At 60.1% G+C, this 15,399-nt stretch overlaps 3 protein-coding genes across 6 annotated transcripts; 2 read left to right on the top strand and 1 right to left on the bottom strand.

The window, feature by feature from the left end:
* The first annotated feature begins 1,320 nt into the window (after window positions 1-1,320).
* Window positions 1,321-4,807, top strand: SAMD1 (sterile alpha motif domain containing 1). Its single transcript, XM_036846787.1, has 6 exons — window positions 1,321-1,389; window positions 1,745-2,853; window positions 3,273-3,567; window positions 3,658-3,754; window positions 3,853-3,964; window positions 4,080-4,807. The coding sequence occupies exons 2-6, from the start codon at window positions 1,900-1,902 to the stop codon at window positions 4,236-4,238; spliced, it is 1,617 nt and encodes a 538-aa protein (XP_036702682.1). The 5' UTR covers window positions 1,321-1,389; window positions 1,745-1,899; the 3' UTR covers window positions 4,239-4,807.
* Window positions 4,808-5,761: 954 nt separating this feature from the next.
* C3H19orf67 (chromosome 3 C19orf67 homolog) lies at window positions 5,762-9,000 on the top strand. 2 transcript variants are annotated; one of them, XM_036846789.1, is made up of 6 exons: window positions 5,952-6,357; window positions 7,045-7,186; window positions 7,304-7,404; window positions 7,491-7,676; window positions 8,018-8,152; window positions 8,617-8,987. In XM_036846789.1, exons 1-6 carry the CDS (start codon window positions 6,023-6,025, stop codon window positions 8,789-8,791), a joined length of 1,074 nt encoding a protein of 357 aa, XP_036702684.1. In that variant the 5' UTR covers window positions 5,952-6,022; the 3' UTR covers window positions 8,792-8,987. The 2 variants fall into 2 exon arrangements, 1 of the variants encoding a protein (XP_036702684.1); XR_005019279.1 differs by lacking the exon at window positions 7,045-7,186 and having other exon boundaries at window positions 5,762-6,357; window positions 7,491-9,000.
* A 2,680-nt stretch (window positions 9,001-11,680) lies between these two features.
* Window positions 11,681-14,519, bottom strand: MISP3 (MISP family member 3). Of its 3 annotated transcripts, none has more exons than XM_036846790.1 (3): window positions 13,242-14,489; window positions 12,655-12,728; window positions 11,681-12,395 (listed from the first exon to the last, which is right to left on the bottom strand). In XM_036846790.1, exons 1-3 carry the CDS (start codon window positions 13,807-13,809, stop codon window positions 12,378-12,380), a joined length of 660 nt encoding a protein of 219 aa, XP_036702685.1. In that variant the 5' UTR covers window positions 13,810-14,489; the 3' UTR covers window positions 11,681-12,377. The 3 variants fall into 3 exon arrangements, 1 of the variants encoding a protein (XP_036702685.1); XR_005019281.1 differs by having other exon boundaries at window positions 12,038-12,395; window positions 12,655-12,775; window positions 13,242-14,519; XR_005019280.1 differs by having other exon boundaries at window positions 12,380-12,395; window positions 12,655-12,812; window positions 13,242-14,518.
* Window positions 14,520-15,399: the final 880 nt, after the last annotated feature.

Genomic DNA, 15,399 nt, shown 5'->3' with positions numbered 1-15,399 from the left:
TCTGCCCCAATAGACCTGTCTTCACCCTTGGGCTTCGGGACCCAGACAAAGCAGCTGCCCCTCTCCCTGCCAAAGAGGAGTTGTCCCCTGAAAAGATAGAGGGGGAGCCCTGAGCCCAGGGTCTTTCCTCCCAGTAACACTCTCCCCAAACTTCTTAATTTTATTCTCAACTAGATTTTAATGTCCAGCCTCCTTTCAGTCGGGAAGGCCACCCACGCAAAAGGAGGCAAAGCCCCCCCCCTCCCCCAGACGGCCCAGAGTTCAAGGCCAAGGTTGCTGGGGAGGGGCTGCTTGTTTTATTCACCCAGGAGCCTCCGCCCCCACCCCCCCATCCTGGGCGCTCCTCCTCTGCTTAGCTGTCCGCTGTCAATCACCCGTTCTCCCCGCCCCCCCCATTGTGGTTTTTTTCTCTCAATAGAAAAGTCGGGAGTCACCCCATTCATCCCCATATTTGTCCCTCTCATAATTTCTCCCCATCCCAGGAGGAGCTCTCAGGCCTGGGGTGGGGCCCCGGGTGGGCGCGGGGTCGATTCAACCTGTGTGCTGCGAAGGACGCAACTTCCTCTTGAACAGTGTGCTGTTGTAAACATATTTGAAAACTATTATCAATAAAGTTTTGTTTAAAAAAAAAGTGTCGCTGGTGTTCCTGACTTCGGTCACCCACCCACACACCCCCAGGGGGTTGGAAAGGGAATTTCGGACCCCAGCGTCCAGGCTGATCAGCACCTGGCCTGGAGTCCTTGTAAGACCGGGTTTAGCTGGAATTCTGCCACTCTCCCCGCCCCGCAGGAGAAGGGGGCGCCAAACTGCCCTCTGACCCCAGATTAGGGGTCCCCGCATTCTGAGGCGCGCCCCCTCTGCGTCCAACCAGAGGCCGAAAGGGCGGGCGCTCTAGGGAGAAGCTGGGGCCGGCGCGCCGGGAGGCCGAGCGGCGGCGGGGGCGGCCCTGGTAGGGGGGTATGGGGTGGGGGTGACGGTGCGCGCCCCCCTTCCCGCATCCTCCTCGCGGAGCCAAGCGCGCCCAAGGGGCGCGGAGGCGTCGGTGGTCCGAGGATTCCCGCAGCGCCGGCAGAGCGCGGTGGCCCGACCCACGGGCGGCGAGTTCCCGGTAAGTGCGGTCCCGAGAGCGGAGCGCGCCGGGGAGGCGTGGAGAGGGGGGCTGGGCGCCGGGGACGTCTGGGTCCCGCGCCCAATGGCTGGAGGGCGGCCGAGCACCGCCCGCCCGCCCCGCCCGCCCCCTCTCCCCTCCCCCAGGCGCTCCCCTCCCCCTCCCCCGCCCGCCGCTTTCCCCCGCCCCCGCCCCGGCGCCAACTCCGCGGCGCCTCCTTAAAAAGCGCGCGGGAGTTGTAAGGGGGGGCCGGAGCGAGCCGGAGTGAGCGAGAGCGCAGGGTAAAGGGGGCGGGCGGGGGGCCCGGGCTCCACCTTAAAAGCGGGCGCGTGGGGGTGGGAGGGAGGAAGGCGGGCGGCGGGGAGGAGGGAGGGAGGGAAGGAAGGGGGGCCGGAGTGTCCCGGGCGCAGGGCGCGCGTGCGGCGGCGGCGGCGGCGGGGAGGGGCCGGCCGCGCCGCGCTCCCCTCCTCCCTCCTCGCATCCCCGGCCCCGCGCGCGCCCAGCAGAAGCGGGTCTGTGTGTGCGTGCGTGCGAGTGAGTGAGTGTGTGCATATATTTTTCTCTCTTTTCTTTCTCTCTCACTGTTTTTTCTCTCTCTCTCTCTCGCTCCCTCTCGTTTTTTTTTTTTTTGCAAAGAAACAGCAGCGCCGCCGCCGCTCCGCCGAGGCGCTGCGCCCCCCGGGGGGGGAGGCGGAGGAGGCGGGCAGCGGCGGAGGGAGGGGAGCCGGGGAGGGGGGCGCCGCGCTGGGAGGGAGGCAGCGCGCACGGTGCAGCCGGGCCGGGCGGGAGGCATGGCGGGGCCCCCGGCCCTACCCCCGCCGGAGACGGCGGCGGCCGCCACCACGGCGGCCGCTGCCTCGTCGTCCGCCGCTTCCCCGCACTACCAAGAGTGGATCCTGGACACCATCGACTCGCTGCGCTCGCGCAAGGCGCGGCCGGACCTGGAGCGCATCTGCCGGATGGTGCGGCGGCGGCACGGCCCGGAGCCGGAGCGCACGCGCGCCGAGCTCGAGAAACTGATCCAGCAGCGCGCCGTGCTCCGGGTCAGCTACAAGGGGAGCATCTCGTACCGCAACGCGGCGCGCGTCCAGCCGCCCCGGCGCGGAGCCACCCCGCCGGCCCCGCCGCGCGCCCCCCGCGGGGGCCCCGCTGCCGCCGCCGCCGCGCCGCCGCCCACGCCCGCCCCACCGCCACCGCCCGCGCCCGTCGCCGCCGCCGCCCCGGCCCGGGCGCCCCGCGCGGCCGCCGCTGCCGCCGCCACAGCGCCCCCCTCGCCCGGCCCCGCGCAGCCGGGCCCCCGCGCGCAGCGGGCCGCGCCCCTGGCCGCGCCGCCACCCGCGCCCGCTGCTCCTCCGGCAGTGGCGCCCCCGGCCGGCCCGCGCCGCGCCCCCCCGCCCGCCGTCGCCGCCCGGGAGCCGCCGCTGCCGCCGCCGCCACAGCCGCCGGCGCCGCCACAGCAGCAGCAGCCGCCGCCGCCGCAGCCACAGCAGCCGCCGGAGGGGGGCGCGGCGCGGGCCGGCGGCCCGGCGCGGCCCGTGAGCCTGCGGGAAGTCGTGCGCTACCTCGGGGGCAGCGGCGGCGCCGGCGGCCGCTTAACCCGCGGCCGCGTGCAGGGGCTGCTAGAGGAGGAGGCGGCGGCGCGGGGCCGCCTGGAGCGCACCCGCCTCGGAGCGCTCGCGCTGCCCCGCGGGGACAGGCCCGGGCGGGCACCATCGGCTGCCAGCGCCCGCGCGTCGCGGAGCAAGGTGAGCGCGCCGCGGAGGGGGGCGCCGCGCGGTGGGCAGGTGCGGGCGAAGTTGGTAGCGGGGCGCGAATCCCGGGAGGAACCGGGCCGCAGGCGGCCGGGGCTTTGCGCTTCTTCCCTGCGGGCTCGGCGGGTGGTGACCTTGGCAAGTGACTTGATCTTCCCCAGCCTCAGTTTCCTCTGCTGTAAAACGCGACTTAATAACAGTAGCGACTCCTTGGGGTTGTTGAGCGAGTTTAGTGAGATTTGGCTACTGAGGGCTTTATTAACACAGAGCTTGGCATGGAGTGAATGTGTAAAAGTTAGTCCGTGTTGATATTAAAGGTGGTAGTGAGGCACACCACTTGGTCTTGGATCCCAGGGATTGGGCCCAGGGCCAGAACGGCTACTAACCTTGCGTGCCTCTCTCCCTTGCACCAGAGGGGTGGAGAAGAGCGAGTGCTTGAGAAGGAAGAGGAGGATGAAGATGATGAAGATGAAGATGATGAAGACGAAGTGTCTGAGGGCTCCGAGGTGCCCGAGGGTGACCGTCCTGCAGGTGCCCAGCACCAGCAGCTTAATGGCGAGCGGGGCCCTCAGAGTGCCAAGGAGAGGGTCAAGGAGTGGACACCCTGTGGACCCCACCAGGGCCAGGATGAAGGGCGGGGGCCAGCACCAGGCAGTGGCACCCGACAGGTGTTCTCCATGGCCGCCATGAATAAGGAAGGGGGATCAGGTAAGGACCTCTCTGGGTGGGGGAGGGTGCCTGGTGGGAAGGAACCGAGCCCCAAGACAAAACCACAGGCATATGCTTTTTATTTCCCAGCCTCTGCTGCCACTGGGCCAGACTCCCCATCCCCCGTGCCTTTGCCCCCAGGAAAACCAGCCCTGCCTGGGGCTGATGGGACCCCCTTTGGCTGTCCGTAAGTTGGGGTGTTTGAGACAGAGGGGTGCCGCCCAGGTGTGTGTAACAGAACCAGAGGAGCATCACTGCTCACTGGTTCCCTCTGTTCCAACACAGTTCTGGGCGCAAGGAGAAGCCGGCTGATCCTGTGGAGTGGACGGTGACAGATGTGGTAGAGTACTTCACCGAGGCCGGCTTCCCCGAGCAGGCAACAGCTTTCCAAGAGCAGGTGAGTTCCTGACCCTCAGCTTAGCCCCAGCGTTCCAAGGCCTTAGTGGGGGGTGTCCTCTGACCTTGCTCGCTCGCTCTCTCTTTCTCTCTCTCTCTCTCTCTGTCCCACCCAGGAAATCGATGGCAAGTCTTTGCTGCTCATGCAGCGCACAGATGTGCTGACCGGCCTGTCCATCCGCCTCGGCCCAGCCCTGAAAATCTACGAGCACCACATCAAGGTGCTGCAGCAAGGCCACTTTGAGGATGACGACCCCGATGGCTTTCTAGGCTGAGCTCCAAGCCTCACCCCTGCCCCAACCCATTCCAGTCCCATCTTACCCAAGACCCCCAGAGTCTGGGAGCTGGTCGGGGACACCCTCAGCCCTCATAACAGATTCCAGTGAGGGGGCATTCCTACTCATCTTTTTCCTGTGTCTCCCCAACACACACACCTCTGGCCCCCAGCACATCCTGTACTCCATGATAGAGGAGTGTGGGGTGGGACAGGGCCTACTCATTTCACCCCAGGAGGCCAACCCTCCGCCTCACCCAGTCTAGGACATTTTTGGAAAAATAAAATGGGGGCTTCCCATCTTCCCTAGATCCTCTTCAGTTCAGCCAGATGTTTCCTATATAAATGTTTTATTCTGTCTGTTCATTTTGGTGGGTGGCCGTTCCTCCCTCCCCCACCACCCAGGCCCCTTCCCAGTCTGTCCCTGGCCTCCAGCCCCTGGGAGCAGCTGGGAGGGGGGGGGGTCCCTGGATCTTCCCTACCCCTCCCATTTCTTTCTGTTCATTGTCGCTCCAGCTGGCTGTATTGCTTTTTAATATTGCACCGAAGGTTTTTTAAATAAAATTTTAAAAAAAGAGAGAAGAAAAACATGCCACAGCGTCCATTTTATGAATGTAGTCGGGGAGGTGAAGATCCACACCAGCCTCCTGGGAGTCTTGGGTAAGGACAGAATTGTTTGAGGAGGGAGACAGGTAGTAAATGGGGCTGCCCCACAGCCAGCTAACTGCTCCAGGAGGACAGGAATATTTGCTTCTTCTGCCATCTCCCCATTCCCAGAACAGCACCTGGGCACACAGTAGGTGCTCAAATATTTGTTAAGTGACTAGCAGTTAACTCTGGGCTTTACGGGCATTCTCTGAGTTCTCACCACAGCCCCATGAGGCAGGGCTCGTGAAAAATCCACTTTACAGACGTGGCAGCTGGCTCATCACAGCAAAGATGCTTGCTCAGGGTCACGCAGGGTGCAGCTCGACACCTGTCTGAGTTCTTTACCCAGAGTCTTTAAGTATAATTAATGTGTTTGGCTTCATAGCTCTATTATCTGACAACCTTTGCATGTCACAAAGAATCCAGCCTACAATTGTTGCGGGCAGGGGTCTGTTTTGGGCCCATGGTAGGGTCTCCAGGCCTCCTGGTCCTCTCCATGAAAGGGGCAGAAAGGACTGGGCCATCAGATGAGATCATGGGATGGGAAAATTTTTCCAAGTGAAAATTTTTATTATTGTTAGTAACAACCACTACGTCACAAGCGCTACTAAGTTCTAATGCAGTTTCTCAACTCCATTAGTTTTTTTAAAAAAATATACAGATTCCATGTCCTGGGAGTCAGAGACTCAGCGAGTGGGGCGGGGCCATCCTCGTTTTCTATACCTGCAACCCCGGGGTTTGGACGCTCGGTAGAGACCACTCCTCCCTAGGAAACCGCCTCAGAGAGTCAAATGCGCTGGCCCCGGGCCGCACCCCCAGGACACTGCCGCTCCAGCAGCGGCCCAGGTCGCCTCCCCCGGCGCGTACCCCACGGCCAGGTTCCGGGAGCGCGCGTGTGCGCGGGGCGCCGCGGCCGAGCCGCGCAGCGCGAGCCGAAGCGGCTCGCCCCTCCTGCGTGTTGAAATTCAAATGAACTGAACTCCCTCCACGCCGCGCCGGCAGAGAGGTCGAGGCCCGGGTGAGATGGAGGGGGACGCGCTCCCAGCCTAGTCCGAGGTACCCTGGGCGGGGTCGAACCTGCGGCCAATGTGAGCAGCGGAGGCTTAAAGAGCTCTGGTCCCCGCCTCCCGCCGCACGATGGCAACCAGGCGGTGGTTCTTGGGGCCGCTCCCCGCGGGCCCTGGGGAAACGCCGCTCCCGGACGACTTGGAACCTGGGGTACAGCCCTGCGAAGACCCCTCATGGTCGCCTCCCACTGGCCGACCTGGGGACTCACCCCAGGCGGAGCCCGAGGATATCCAGGGGCAGCTGCCCGAGGCCTCCACCTCTACGCCTTTCCCTGAGCCTCTGGCCCCAGGCCCCGGGCCTGCCCCTCCTCGCCTACCCTTGGACACCATGTTCAGCCCCATCAGCGAACAGCTCCGTTACCTGCTCAAGAAGGCAGATGATTTCCAGAGCTACTTGTTCTACAGGTGATGTTGGACGGGGTCCTAGGTTCTACCCATGGATAAGGAGACGGAGGAGGGGATAACAAAATAGGTGACATACACTAGGTTTGCAAACTCAAAAGCATTAGGAGCCAGAGGAGGTAAATGAAGCTAGTGATTAGCAATCCAATTTCGAAGAGTTATGAGGACTGTGTAGAAATTTGGGGTTAGGGAGTGCGGGCTATTATGTGGGCCCTTGGGGTTGCCAAATCGCTAGAACTCTTCTCCCACTTTTTAACCGTTGGCTTAGGTTTTGAACCCTGGGCAGGCTAAACAAAACCTATCTGAGCAAGATTGGCCTACTGGCTACCAGTTTGAGACCTCAAAGGATAATATGATTCCCAGACCAAGGGAAAGGGGGCTGTGATTCTCGTATATCAATGTCCATGGGAATCCCCTGGGAGGTTGTTTAAACCCTAGATTTCTGGGCTTCACCCGGGGAATAGTAAGTCAAAGTCAGTTTTGGGACTCAGGTGTCTGCATTTTAACAAGTGTTTCAAATGTTTTTGATGCTGGTGGTCCTGGAAGATGCTCTGAGAAAGGGCTGACACTGGGGGATTTTGTTCGTAGTGGGGGTCCAGGTCAGGGATACAGGTGGGCAGTGAGTGGAATGGGAGAAATTGGTGGGGGAGCCAGGGACCTCAGGCAAAGGCCCCCTTCTCCCTTCAACAGGGACCGAGTGCAGAAGGAACAGCTGGCGAAGGCCATGCCCACCTTCTTGCAGATGTGTGAGCCCTACTTCCTGTACCTGGAGGCAGCTGCACGGAGTGTGCCCCCCATCTATGGAGCCCTGCAGGAGCTGATCCGAAAGGGGGTGTGTGGAGCAGGTTTCCTAGACCCTCTGCCCCTTTCTTCATCCCTCAGGCCTGGGGGATGAGGAGGACGCTCCTGGCAGGCCAGCTAATCACATTATGCCCCCTCTTCCATGCAGCTGTTGGAGATCTCCCAACAGCTGACTCTGCGCCTGGAACAGCTGGTCCTTATGTATGCATCATTTGGGTTTGTGAACCTGGAGGAGACTGACCCCCTAAGGTAAAAGGTTAGGAGACTGGGATTGGGGTCAGGGGTGGAGGGGTCCAGGGCATACCCTCATTCCCCACTCTCCCATCTCCTGCCAGCATCTCCTGTTTCTTCTGCGGGAGGTTCTCCATCAGTCCTTCCCACGAGGTGTCCATCTTTAGATACTGTGCCCCTGCCGCCTACACCGCCAGCCGCTTCCCCCGATACCTCTATAAGAAGATGCGCTGGAACCTGGAAACCACCCCAGAGTCCAGCAGCCAGGGGCAAGATTCCCGTGTGGATTAGTGAGTCCCCTTATCAGAATCAAAGTCCTCCCCTCTCTATGGAGAATGCCAGTTTGGGCCACTGAACCACCACCGTCAAAGTATGGAAAGCCAAGCAGGAAATCAAGGACATTTGAAAGGTCATCCCCACCTTTAAAAATATATATATGCCCCCATCAAAATAAAAGCCCTCATCTTAAAAGTAGGCTGACAGTGAGAAAAGGCCTCAGTATTGAATCATATCCCTACCTGAAAACTTGAAGGCAACTTCTGATGAGTTTCCACCATACCTCCAGAATTAAAACCCTCCAACAGAAGTTAGGAAACTACTCACATTTAATTGCTGCCCCTTCCCCTCCCAGCTACTTTCTGTGCTATAGAGATACATGGGAAGACACAGGCAAGAGTCCAACCAACTCATGCCCCCAGATTCAGAAGCTGTGGTCCATCGGCCGATGGGTGCCCCTAGGACCAGCTGAGGATGACCTTTATTCATGGTAGGAGCTAGGGCGATGGCAAGGTGGGCGTGGGGTCTGGAGGGAGGGGCAGAACCCAAACAAAGACCATCTACCTCCTGCAACACTGTTTCCATTGGTAATAATGATAGCATTTTATTGTGCCCTGAAAAGCGCTTTATGCAGACTCGTGTAACAACCCACTGAGGTCTATACTACTAGCCCCATTTTACAACGAAGGAAACAGGTGCTCAGAGAGGATAAATTACCTGCCCAAGGACACACAGCTAGCTGAGTAATTGGCCAGGTCAGGGCTACAGTTGTTCAGCCTCCCAGAGCCATTACCCTCTGTGTTTCTCATCAACAAGAAAATCACTTTCCCCCAGGGTTTTTCCCACCCCTAGCTGAAACAAAGCCTCTCTCAGCCACAGCCTCTCACTCAAGGGGAGGGGCTCCCGAGTAGCAGGGGGCGCTCACATCCAGGCCTGTCTCTCCCCGGCCCCCAGGATTTTGTCCCCGCAGCCTCCTGGGGACTACGAGCAGCTGCTGACCATCGGCTTCGAGGAGCCGTCGCACATGCTGGCCACCGACCTGCTGGTGCAGATCCTCACGGGCCAGGCAGGCACGGCCCGGCCCCCGAGCGCCGCCGGGCCCGCGGCGTGGGCCGCGCAGGAGTCTTGAACCTGGAGAGAGGGTGGGAGTTGGAGCTTGACAGTTCCAAACTCCAGGAGAGGGAGTAGTGGAGGGGCTCACTCGTTCTCCTAGTGCAGCTCCGCCTCGCCTTCCAAGGGGCCAGGCCGAGCTAGCCCGTCCGCACTGGGTCCGGCCCGGCCGCGGGGCCCTGTGGCTGGACACACCGGTTTTATGTTAAATAAAAGAAAGAAAGAGGTCACAAGCTCAGCGTCCGCTCGGATCGCCGCTCCCCTCCCCTTGGAGAGAGGGGGACCCCGCCCGCTCGCGCGGCCTTCTGGGAAATGTAGTCTCTGGAAACAAAACCATAGTCCACCGACTGGCGGACGGAAGCTCAGAGCATGCGCAGAGGCGCGCATGAAGCAAAAAGGGAAGTAGCTGCTCCTGTCAACAACCGGAACCCAGAAAACCGCAAGTTTCGGGTAGCCGGGAAATTCAACGCCCACTGTGGGAAGGGACGCAGAGCCATGCCCACTCTTATGTTTTGACCCGGAAATTATTTCCCTGTACCGAAAAAGACTATATTTCCCAACGTGCCCCGGGAAAGGGCCAGCCATCAGTTTCCTAAGAGCCGAGGTTAGATCTTTACTTCCAGCTTTTGGGTCTTGTCTTGTGCAGGTCGCTGTATCCCCTGGGTGTCCGGGGCGCGGGCTGGGTGGGAGAGCCGGGAGGCAATCCAACTTAGGGTCGCTAAGCCTCACCCCAACCTTGGACTGGAGAGAAGACACGGGTTGAGGGGTGAACTCTCCTGCCAAGAGCTACGGCGACCAAGTGGCGGAGCCTGGACCTGAGCTGGGTTCTTCTGATAGCAACTGGTCACTTGCGAGGGGAGGGGTGTCCTTGCTGACCCGGCTGTCACTCAGCTGCGAGCTACCCCCCTTTAAACTAAGGGACACCTTTTGGTTCCCCCTAGTATTTTCAGAGTGGGAGGAGAGACTTGGAGCCCTGCTTCATGGAGCAAAACACTCGCTTACCTAATAGTCCCTGGTACATTGTATTATCATAAGTGTTATGATTATCCCAGTTTACAAATGACAAAAATGAACGTGAGAGGTGAAATAAATCAGGATTGGACCAAAACCCTTGTTCATTCGGGGTGGGATTGGAGGCTTCTGGTGACAGTTTCTGACTGCATTAAGGATTTTTTAGTCCACGACCCAGGTCTGAACGGGTCCAAAGGGGTTCTGAAGTTCCCTGACACGGATTTGAGGCGCCCCCACCACCACTGTTTAGCCCAGTCCAGTAGAAATTTAAAATGAGCCACAAATGCGAGTCACATATGTAATTTCAAATTTTCTAGTAGCCACATTAGAAAAATAAAGAGGTCAGAATTTTAGTGATACTTTTATTTAACTTCATATATCCAAGATATTATTCCAACGTATAATCAATGTAAGAAATTATTAATGAGATATCCCTCTTTTTTTGTACTAGGTTTTTAAAATCTTTTGTGTACTTTACACTTAAAGCACATCTCAATTTGGACTAGCGACATGCAGATTTAATCTATCTCCCTTAAGACAAATCCACAAGCCACTTAAAACTAGATTTCTGGTGGGTGGTGACAACACTGGGAGAGGAAGGAAACAGGTTTAATTTCTTGGGTCCTGTCTACACCCATGATTCTCTAACTTTAGAATCATTTGGAGGGTTTGGTCATTAAGTCTGGGATGGAGGCCAAGAATGTGTGTTTCTTACAAGTTCCCAAGTGATGCTGACGTTGCTCGTCCAGATACCACACTTTGAGAAATGCTAGCCTACATCGACCTCATGGCTCTCAAACTTGGCTCCATGTTAGAAGCACCTGGGGAGCTTTACTGATGCCAAGGCCTCTATCAGATTCTGATTTATTTGGCATAAGGGTGCCTCAGGTAATTTTAACATGCAAGAAAGTTCGAGAACCCAGGTCTACACTTAAGCAGTTCTGTCAACTCTACATACTTAATTCTTAGCTCCCCTGCCAGGGATTAAGAACAGGTTCTTGGCGTTTCCATTTTCCACTTTGGCAGTGCTGGCTCTTTCCTGCTTTTCTCTCCGTACCTCCCAGAGTCACGGTCAACCATGTGTTCAGTGTGCTGATGATGGGGTCAGGGGTGGGTCCTTGGGCTGAGCTACTGTTGGGGTGCAATGCTGTGTGACCTAGACCCAGGGCATACAGAATTGGACAAATCCAGGAGTTTAAACAATGATTCTAAAAGTCTTTTCTGGGTCTCAGCGCACCTCTAAGAAGCTGATACACTAAAACCGCAGGATATACTGCACAGATGCAGTCTTACAGCTTATCTTGAATCCCATCCAGGGGAGCCTTGGACCCCTTGTCTTGGGACAGAGGGAAATTAAGGAGGGCTTGCCAACTGACAGCCATAAGCCCTACTGCAAACAGGTGTTCCTTGCTGTCCCCTCCTGCCCCCCACCAATTAAAGTTTTCTAAATAGTCACAATTAAAGTTTGGTAGATTTCTCTTTTAAAGGCTGGGTTTCCAGTTGCTTTGGGGGTGTTTTTGTTTGTTTGTTTTTTGTTTTTTATTTTTTTGGCTGCACCATGGGGCTTGTGGGATCTTGGTTCCCAGACCAGGGATTGAACGCAGCCCTTGGGCAGTGAAAGCACAGAATCTTAACCACCGGACCACCAGGGAATTCCCTCCAGTTGCTTTTGGAAAGCAGAAGCTTGACACCACTAAGCTCACTCATAGCACTGGTGATATGGAAGAACACCTACCTGCCTGTTGAAATGAGGCATTTGTTTTACAGCACACCCTGTCTCTCTCTTAATATCTGCCTAAGGTCTGTAGGCGTGTGAGGTTTGCAATTGCTAGGCAGATTATAAATGGCCTTGCATGCCCTACTAAGGAGCTTGAACCAATACCACTCTTTTTTTTTTGTAGCCATTGTTTATGTCCCCAGGGCGGGAACAACCTCTTATCACCTCTGTCTAGCCAGCACCCTGCGCGGACATGTCGTTTGGCACCAATAAATGTTGACGAAATCTGGAAAGGGTGGGCATGAGTTCGTTTGTCCCAACGCCGCAGTTCGCGCCCGCGTCGCCAGGGGGCACTAGGACCCCGGCCGGGCAGGGGGAGATATGCGGCCCTGGAACAGGGAGATAGGGGACATTCTGCATTCCAGCCGGCGCCTCCGGCGACTTTCTCAAGCCTAGTTCCTCTCGCCGCGCTCCCGCCCCACCCCACCGCAGACGAAGAGGACCCAGAAGAAAACAGCCTGCACTGCCCAGAAAGAAGGGGCTTTATTGGGGAGTGGGGACAGCCGAGGAGGTGACCCCTATCTAACAGTCAAGGCCGGAAGGAGAGGATAGTTCCGTTTGCAGTTAGGTGGCAGTTTTACTGGCGGGGCTGTTGATGGTGGTGTTTCCCAGTTGGGACTAACAGTTTTATAGAAGATTCTGGTCAATTTCACAAAGTCAGGTTCGAGGAGGGGCTGATCGATTGCGTCTTTCCTGGCTCAGACCTGTAGCCCCTCTCCAGGCCTTCCGCCGATCCGGAGGGCACTCCTGGGCGCCCCTGCCTGGGTCCTCTGACGGGCATGTTACCTTCGTCCGGGGACCCCAGCCGGCTCGAACCTCAAGGCTTCCGCTCCTCCTGGAGAGAGGGGCCAGACCGAAGGCATGCCTCGGGGGCCCGCGCACCGCGAGTGGGGACACCCAGGCGCCGGGTGGGGCAGTTTGGGCCCCAGGACCACCGCCTCCTCGACACCCCTGGGCCACGTCCGGGACTTTGGATCCTAGCGCAGAGTGACTTCCCAGGGGGTCCTTTCCCCAGCCCAGCGTTCTCGCACGCAGAGGGTTGGGGTGGGGGGCAGCGACAAACGCCTGAGGCAGGAGGGGAAAGGGGTTCCCACCTGCTCCAGACCGTTCTCCGAAGCCTTTCTGCGGGGAGGCCAGATCACCGCCAGCTTTCCGTCGCCCCTGCTCGCTGCGGGGGAAGGGGCGCTCAGCCGAGATTGCCCCTCCTCTCACCAGCTGGAGGCGGCCAGGACGAAGGAGAGCGGCCGCGCCCCTTAAACACACACAGGCGTTCACCCCCCTCCTCCCCATGGAGGCCTCCATCATGAGGGAGGAGGGAGGAACCCGAGGGAGGAGGGAGGCAAACAAACCCAGGGTGGGGAGGTAGGAACCCGAAAATTCAGAGGGAGGATCCAGGTGTGCCAGAACCCAGGGAGGGTTCCCTGGAACCCGACAAAGACATCTGGAATCCTCCTCCCTTCCCCCACCACGAGCCTAGGGGGGGTGGATCTGGGAGTCCGACGGGGGGCGGGGGTGTGGAGCATAGGGATGGGCAGCCCAGAAGGGGTGAGTTGAGAGGGGCCCGAGGAGTCTGGGAGCCAGGAAGGGGGACCCTGAGGATCAGAGGGTCACTGGAGTTGGGCAGTCGGTGAGAGAGGCTGGAGCCCTGGGAATTCCCAGCGTAGGGGCGCCAGTGGCTTACCAGTTAGGCTGGGCGCGGGCTCCTTGAACTCGGCGGTGCCGTAGACGCTGAGGCGCTGGCGCTGCAGTTCCCGCTCGCGCTCATTCACCTCGCGCACCTCCTGCTCCAGCAGCGATGGTGCGATGGGCGGCGGGGCGCGGGCCAGCACCGGGCACCGGCTCTGCACGACTGAACGTGGCCGGCCTCCGGGCTCAGGCAGCCGCTGCGGGTCCGCGCTGCCCTCCGCCGCCGGCGAGGAGCCGCACCCGCCAGCAGCCTCGAAGAAGCGCTTGAGCTCGCCCAGCGGCTGAGGCGGCTGCCGGGCGCGCTGCTTTGGGACCTCGGGGCGCGCTAGCGCCGCCTGCCGGTGGGCCTCCCGCTCGATGTCTCGCTGCATCTGCGCGCCCGCCCGAGCGCGCTCCAAGGCGCGCGGGAGCGCGGAGCCGGGGCCCGGCAGGGTGAGCACCGGCCGCACACGCAGTTCGACGAGTTCGCGGCCCGCGCGACCTGGGCTCAGGCCCCGGCTCCGGCGCAGGCTCTCCTCGCGTTCGCAGCTGCGGCGGATTTCGCGCTCGATGGGCGTCTCCATGAGCGGCTCCTCTGGGGGCTGCTGTGGGGTCTCGGAGCGCAGTAGAAAACGCAGCTGGGGGGATTCCGAGTTTGACTCAGAGGAAGTTTCCGGACCTTGAGCGGCACACTGCTCCAAGAGCCCCGCGCCTCGCGCTTCACACGGTTCAGCGTCGTCGCTGCCTCGCCCAGGACTCTCAAAGCTCTCAGCTGCGGTCGGTCCAGGGCGCTCTGCCTCCTGCCCCGCTGATGGCCCGAGGACTTCGCTCTCTTGCTCGGGGGTCTGCGTGCCCTGGTCTGCGGAGGGCACGGGGACCTCGCCGCCTGGCCTGGGGACCTCGGTATCCTGCTCTGCGGCAGGCCCGGGAATTTCTCTGTCTAACCCGGGGGGCTCAGGGCCCCGCGCTTCGGACGACCCCAGGGCTCCGCTCTCCGGCCCGGGGGCCTCGGTGTCCAGGGTTGGGAGCAGCTCGGAAGCCTTAGCTCCCAGCGCTGGAGTTTTGATGCCCAGAGCTGGGACACACTGCCCTGCGCGGCACCTGTGGCTGCAGTCGCCGTCCGCGGGTTCCAAGGCGTAGCCTGCACCGGCTGCTTCTCTGACCCGCCCCTGGCCTCCAAGAACTGTCCCTGTGGGCAGGGCCGAGCAACGCCCCCTGCACCTGCAGGCAGGACTCCGGGCTCCGCCCTGGCCCCGCCCTCGAGATGGGGGCGCCTCAGCTGGGCGCTGGATTTCTTCCACTAGCACGCCTCAAGTCAGCTCACGGCATTGGCCCTTTTAGAAGAGGACTTCCCTAGACCTAGCCCGCTACCTGGGACGCAAGTCTGGGTGCAGTGTTCACTCAGGGGGCGCCACCCTGGAACCTTTTCGGCCTCACGTCCCCGGCATTGCCAGGAGGCTTGGCCCTAGCTGCACGCCTGGCTGGGCCTCTGAACAACTGTCCTCTGTTGGGGTGTCCCCCGAAGCCATCTTTCCAGGGCCTTGCCTGTCCCGCGCAACAGCAACGCCCACGGCCTCTGGGCTGTCCTTCCACCTTCCACCCCTGCAGTGCACAGCTCGGGCTGGAGGGGGCGCCAGGAACCGCCTCACCGCCCGCCCCAGTCTCCCTCTCAGTGCCTGGGTTCAGCAAGGTTCCGAGCGGTGAGCCAGCGCCCGCGCCAAGCCCAGAAGGCACTTCCCCTCACCCCCTCCAGGAAAAGTCCGCGAGGCGTCCACCGCCAAGTGCACTCCCAGATTGAGGGACGAGGGAGGGACGCACACACAGAACGCCCAGGGCTCAGCAGAGCGGCTGAGGTTTGAAAGGCGGTCACCTTGAGCCCAGGCGACTGGGAAGGCTCAGAGAGGTATCCAGGCTTGCGAGAGGAAGTAGCTCCCTGCAGCTGGGGCCAGATTGTAGCGTTCAAGGCCAGGATCGATGCCGGGAGCAGGCGACCTACCCCCAGGGACATTTTCCACTCTCTTCCCCTGGGCTCTCTCCAAAACGTGCCTCCACCCCCCACCATTTTGGGGTGACCAGTAAGAAAGATATAGTTACCTAAAGAAAGTGGGGCGGGGCTACACAGCCTCAGGAGCCCCAATAATCCCCCAACTCTCTGCCTACCCTGGTGACTCCCC

The sequence above is a fragment of the Balaenoptera musculus genome, chromosome 3 (genome assembly GCF_009873245.2).
Source record: "Balaenoptera musculus isolate JJ_BM4_2016_0621 chromosome 3, mBalMus1.pri.v3, whole genome shotgun sequence".
In the NCBI taxonomy this organism is placed as follows: domain Eukaryota; kingdom Metazoa; phylum Chordata; class Mammalia; order Artiodactyla; family Balaenopteridae; genus Balaenoptera; species Balaenoptera musculus.
This window is presented reverse-complemented; position numbering and strand designations above follow the sequence as displayed.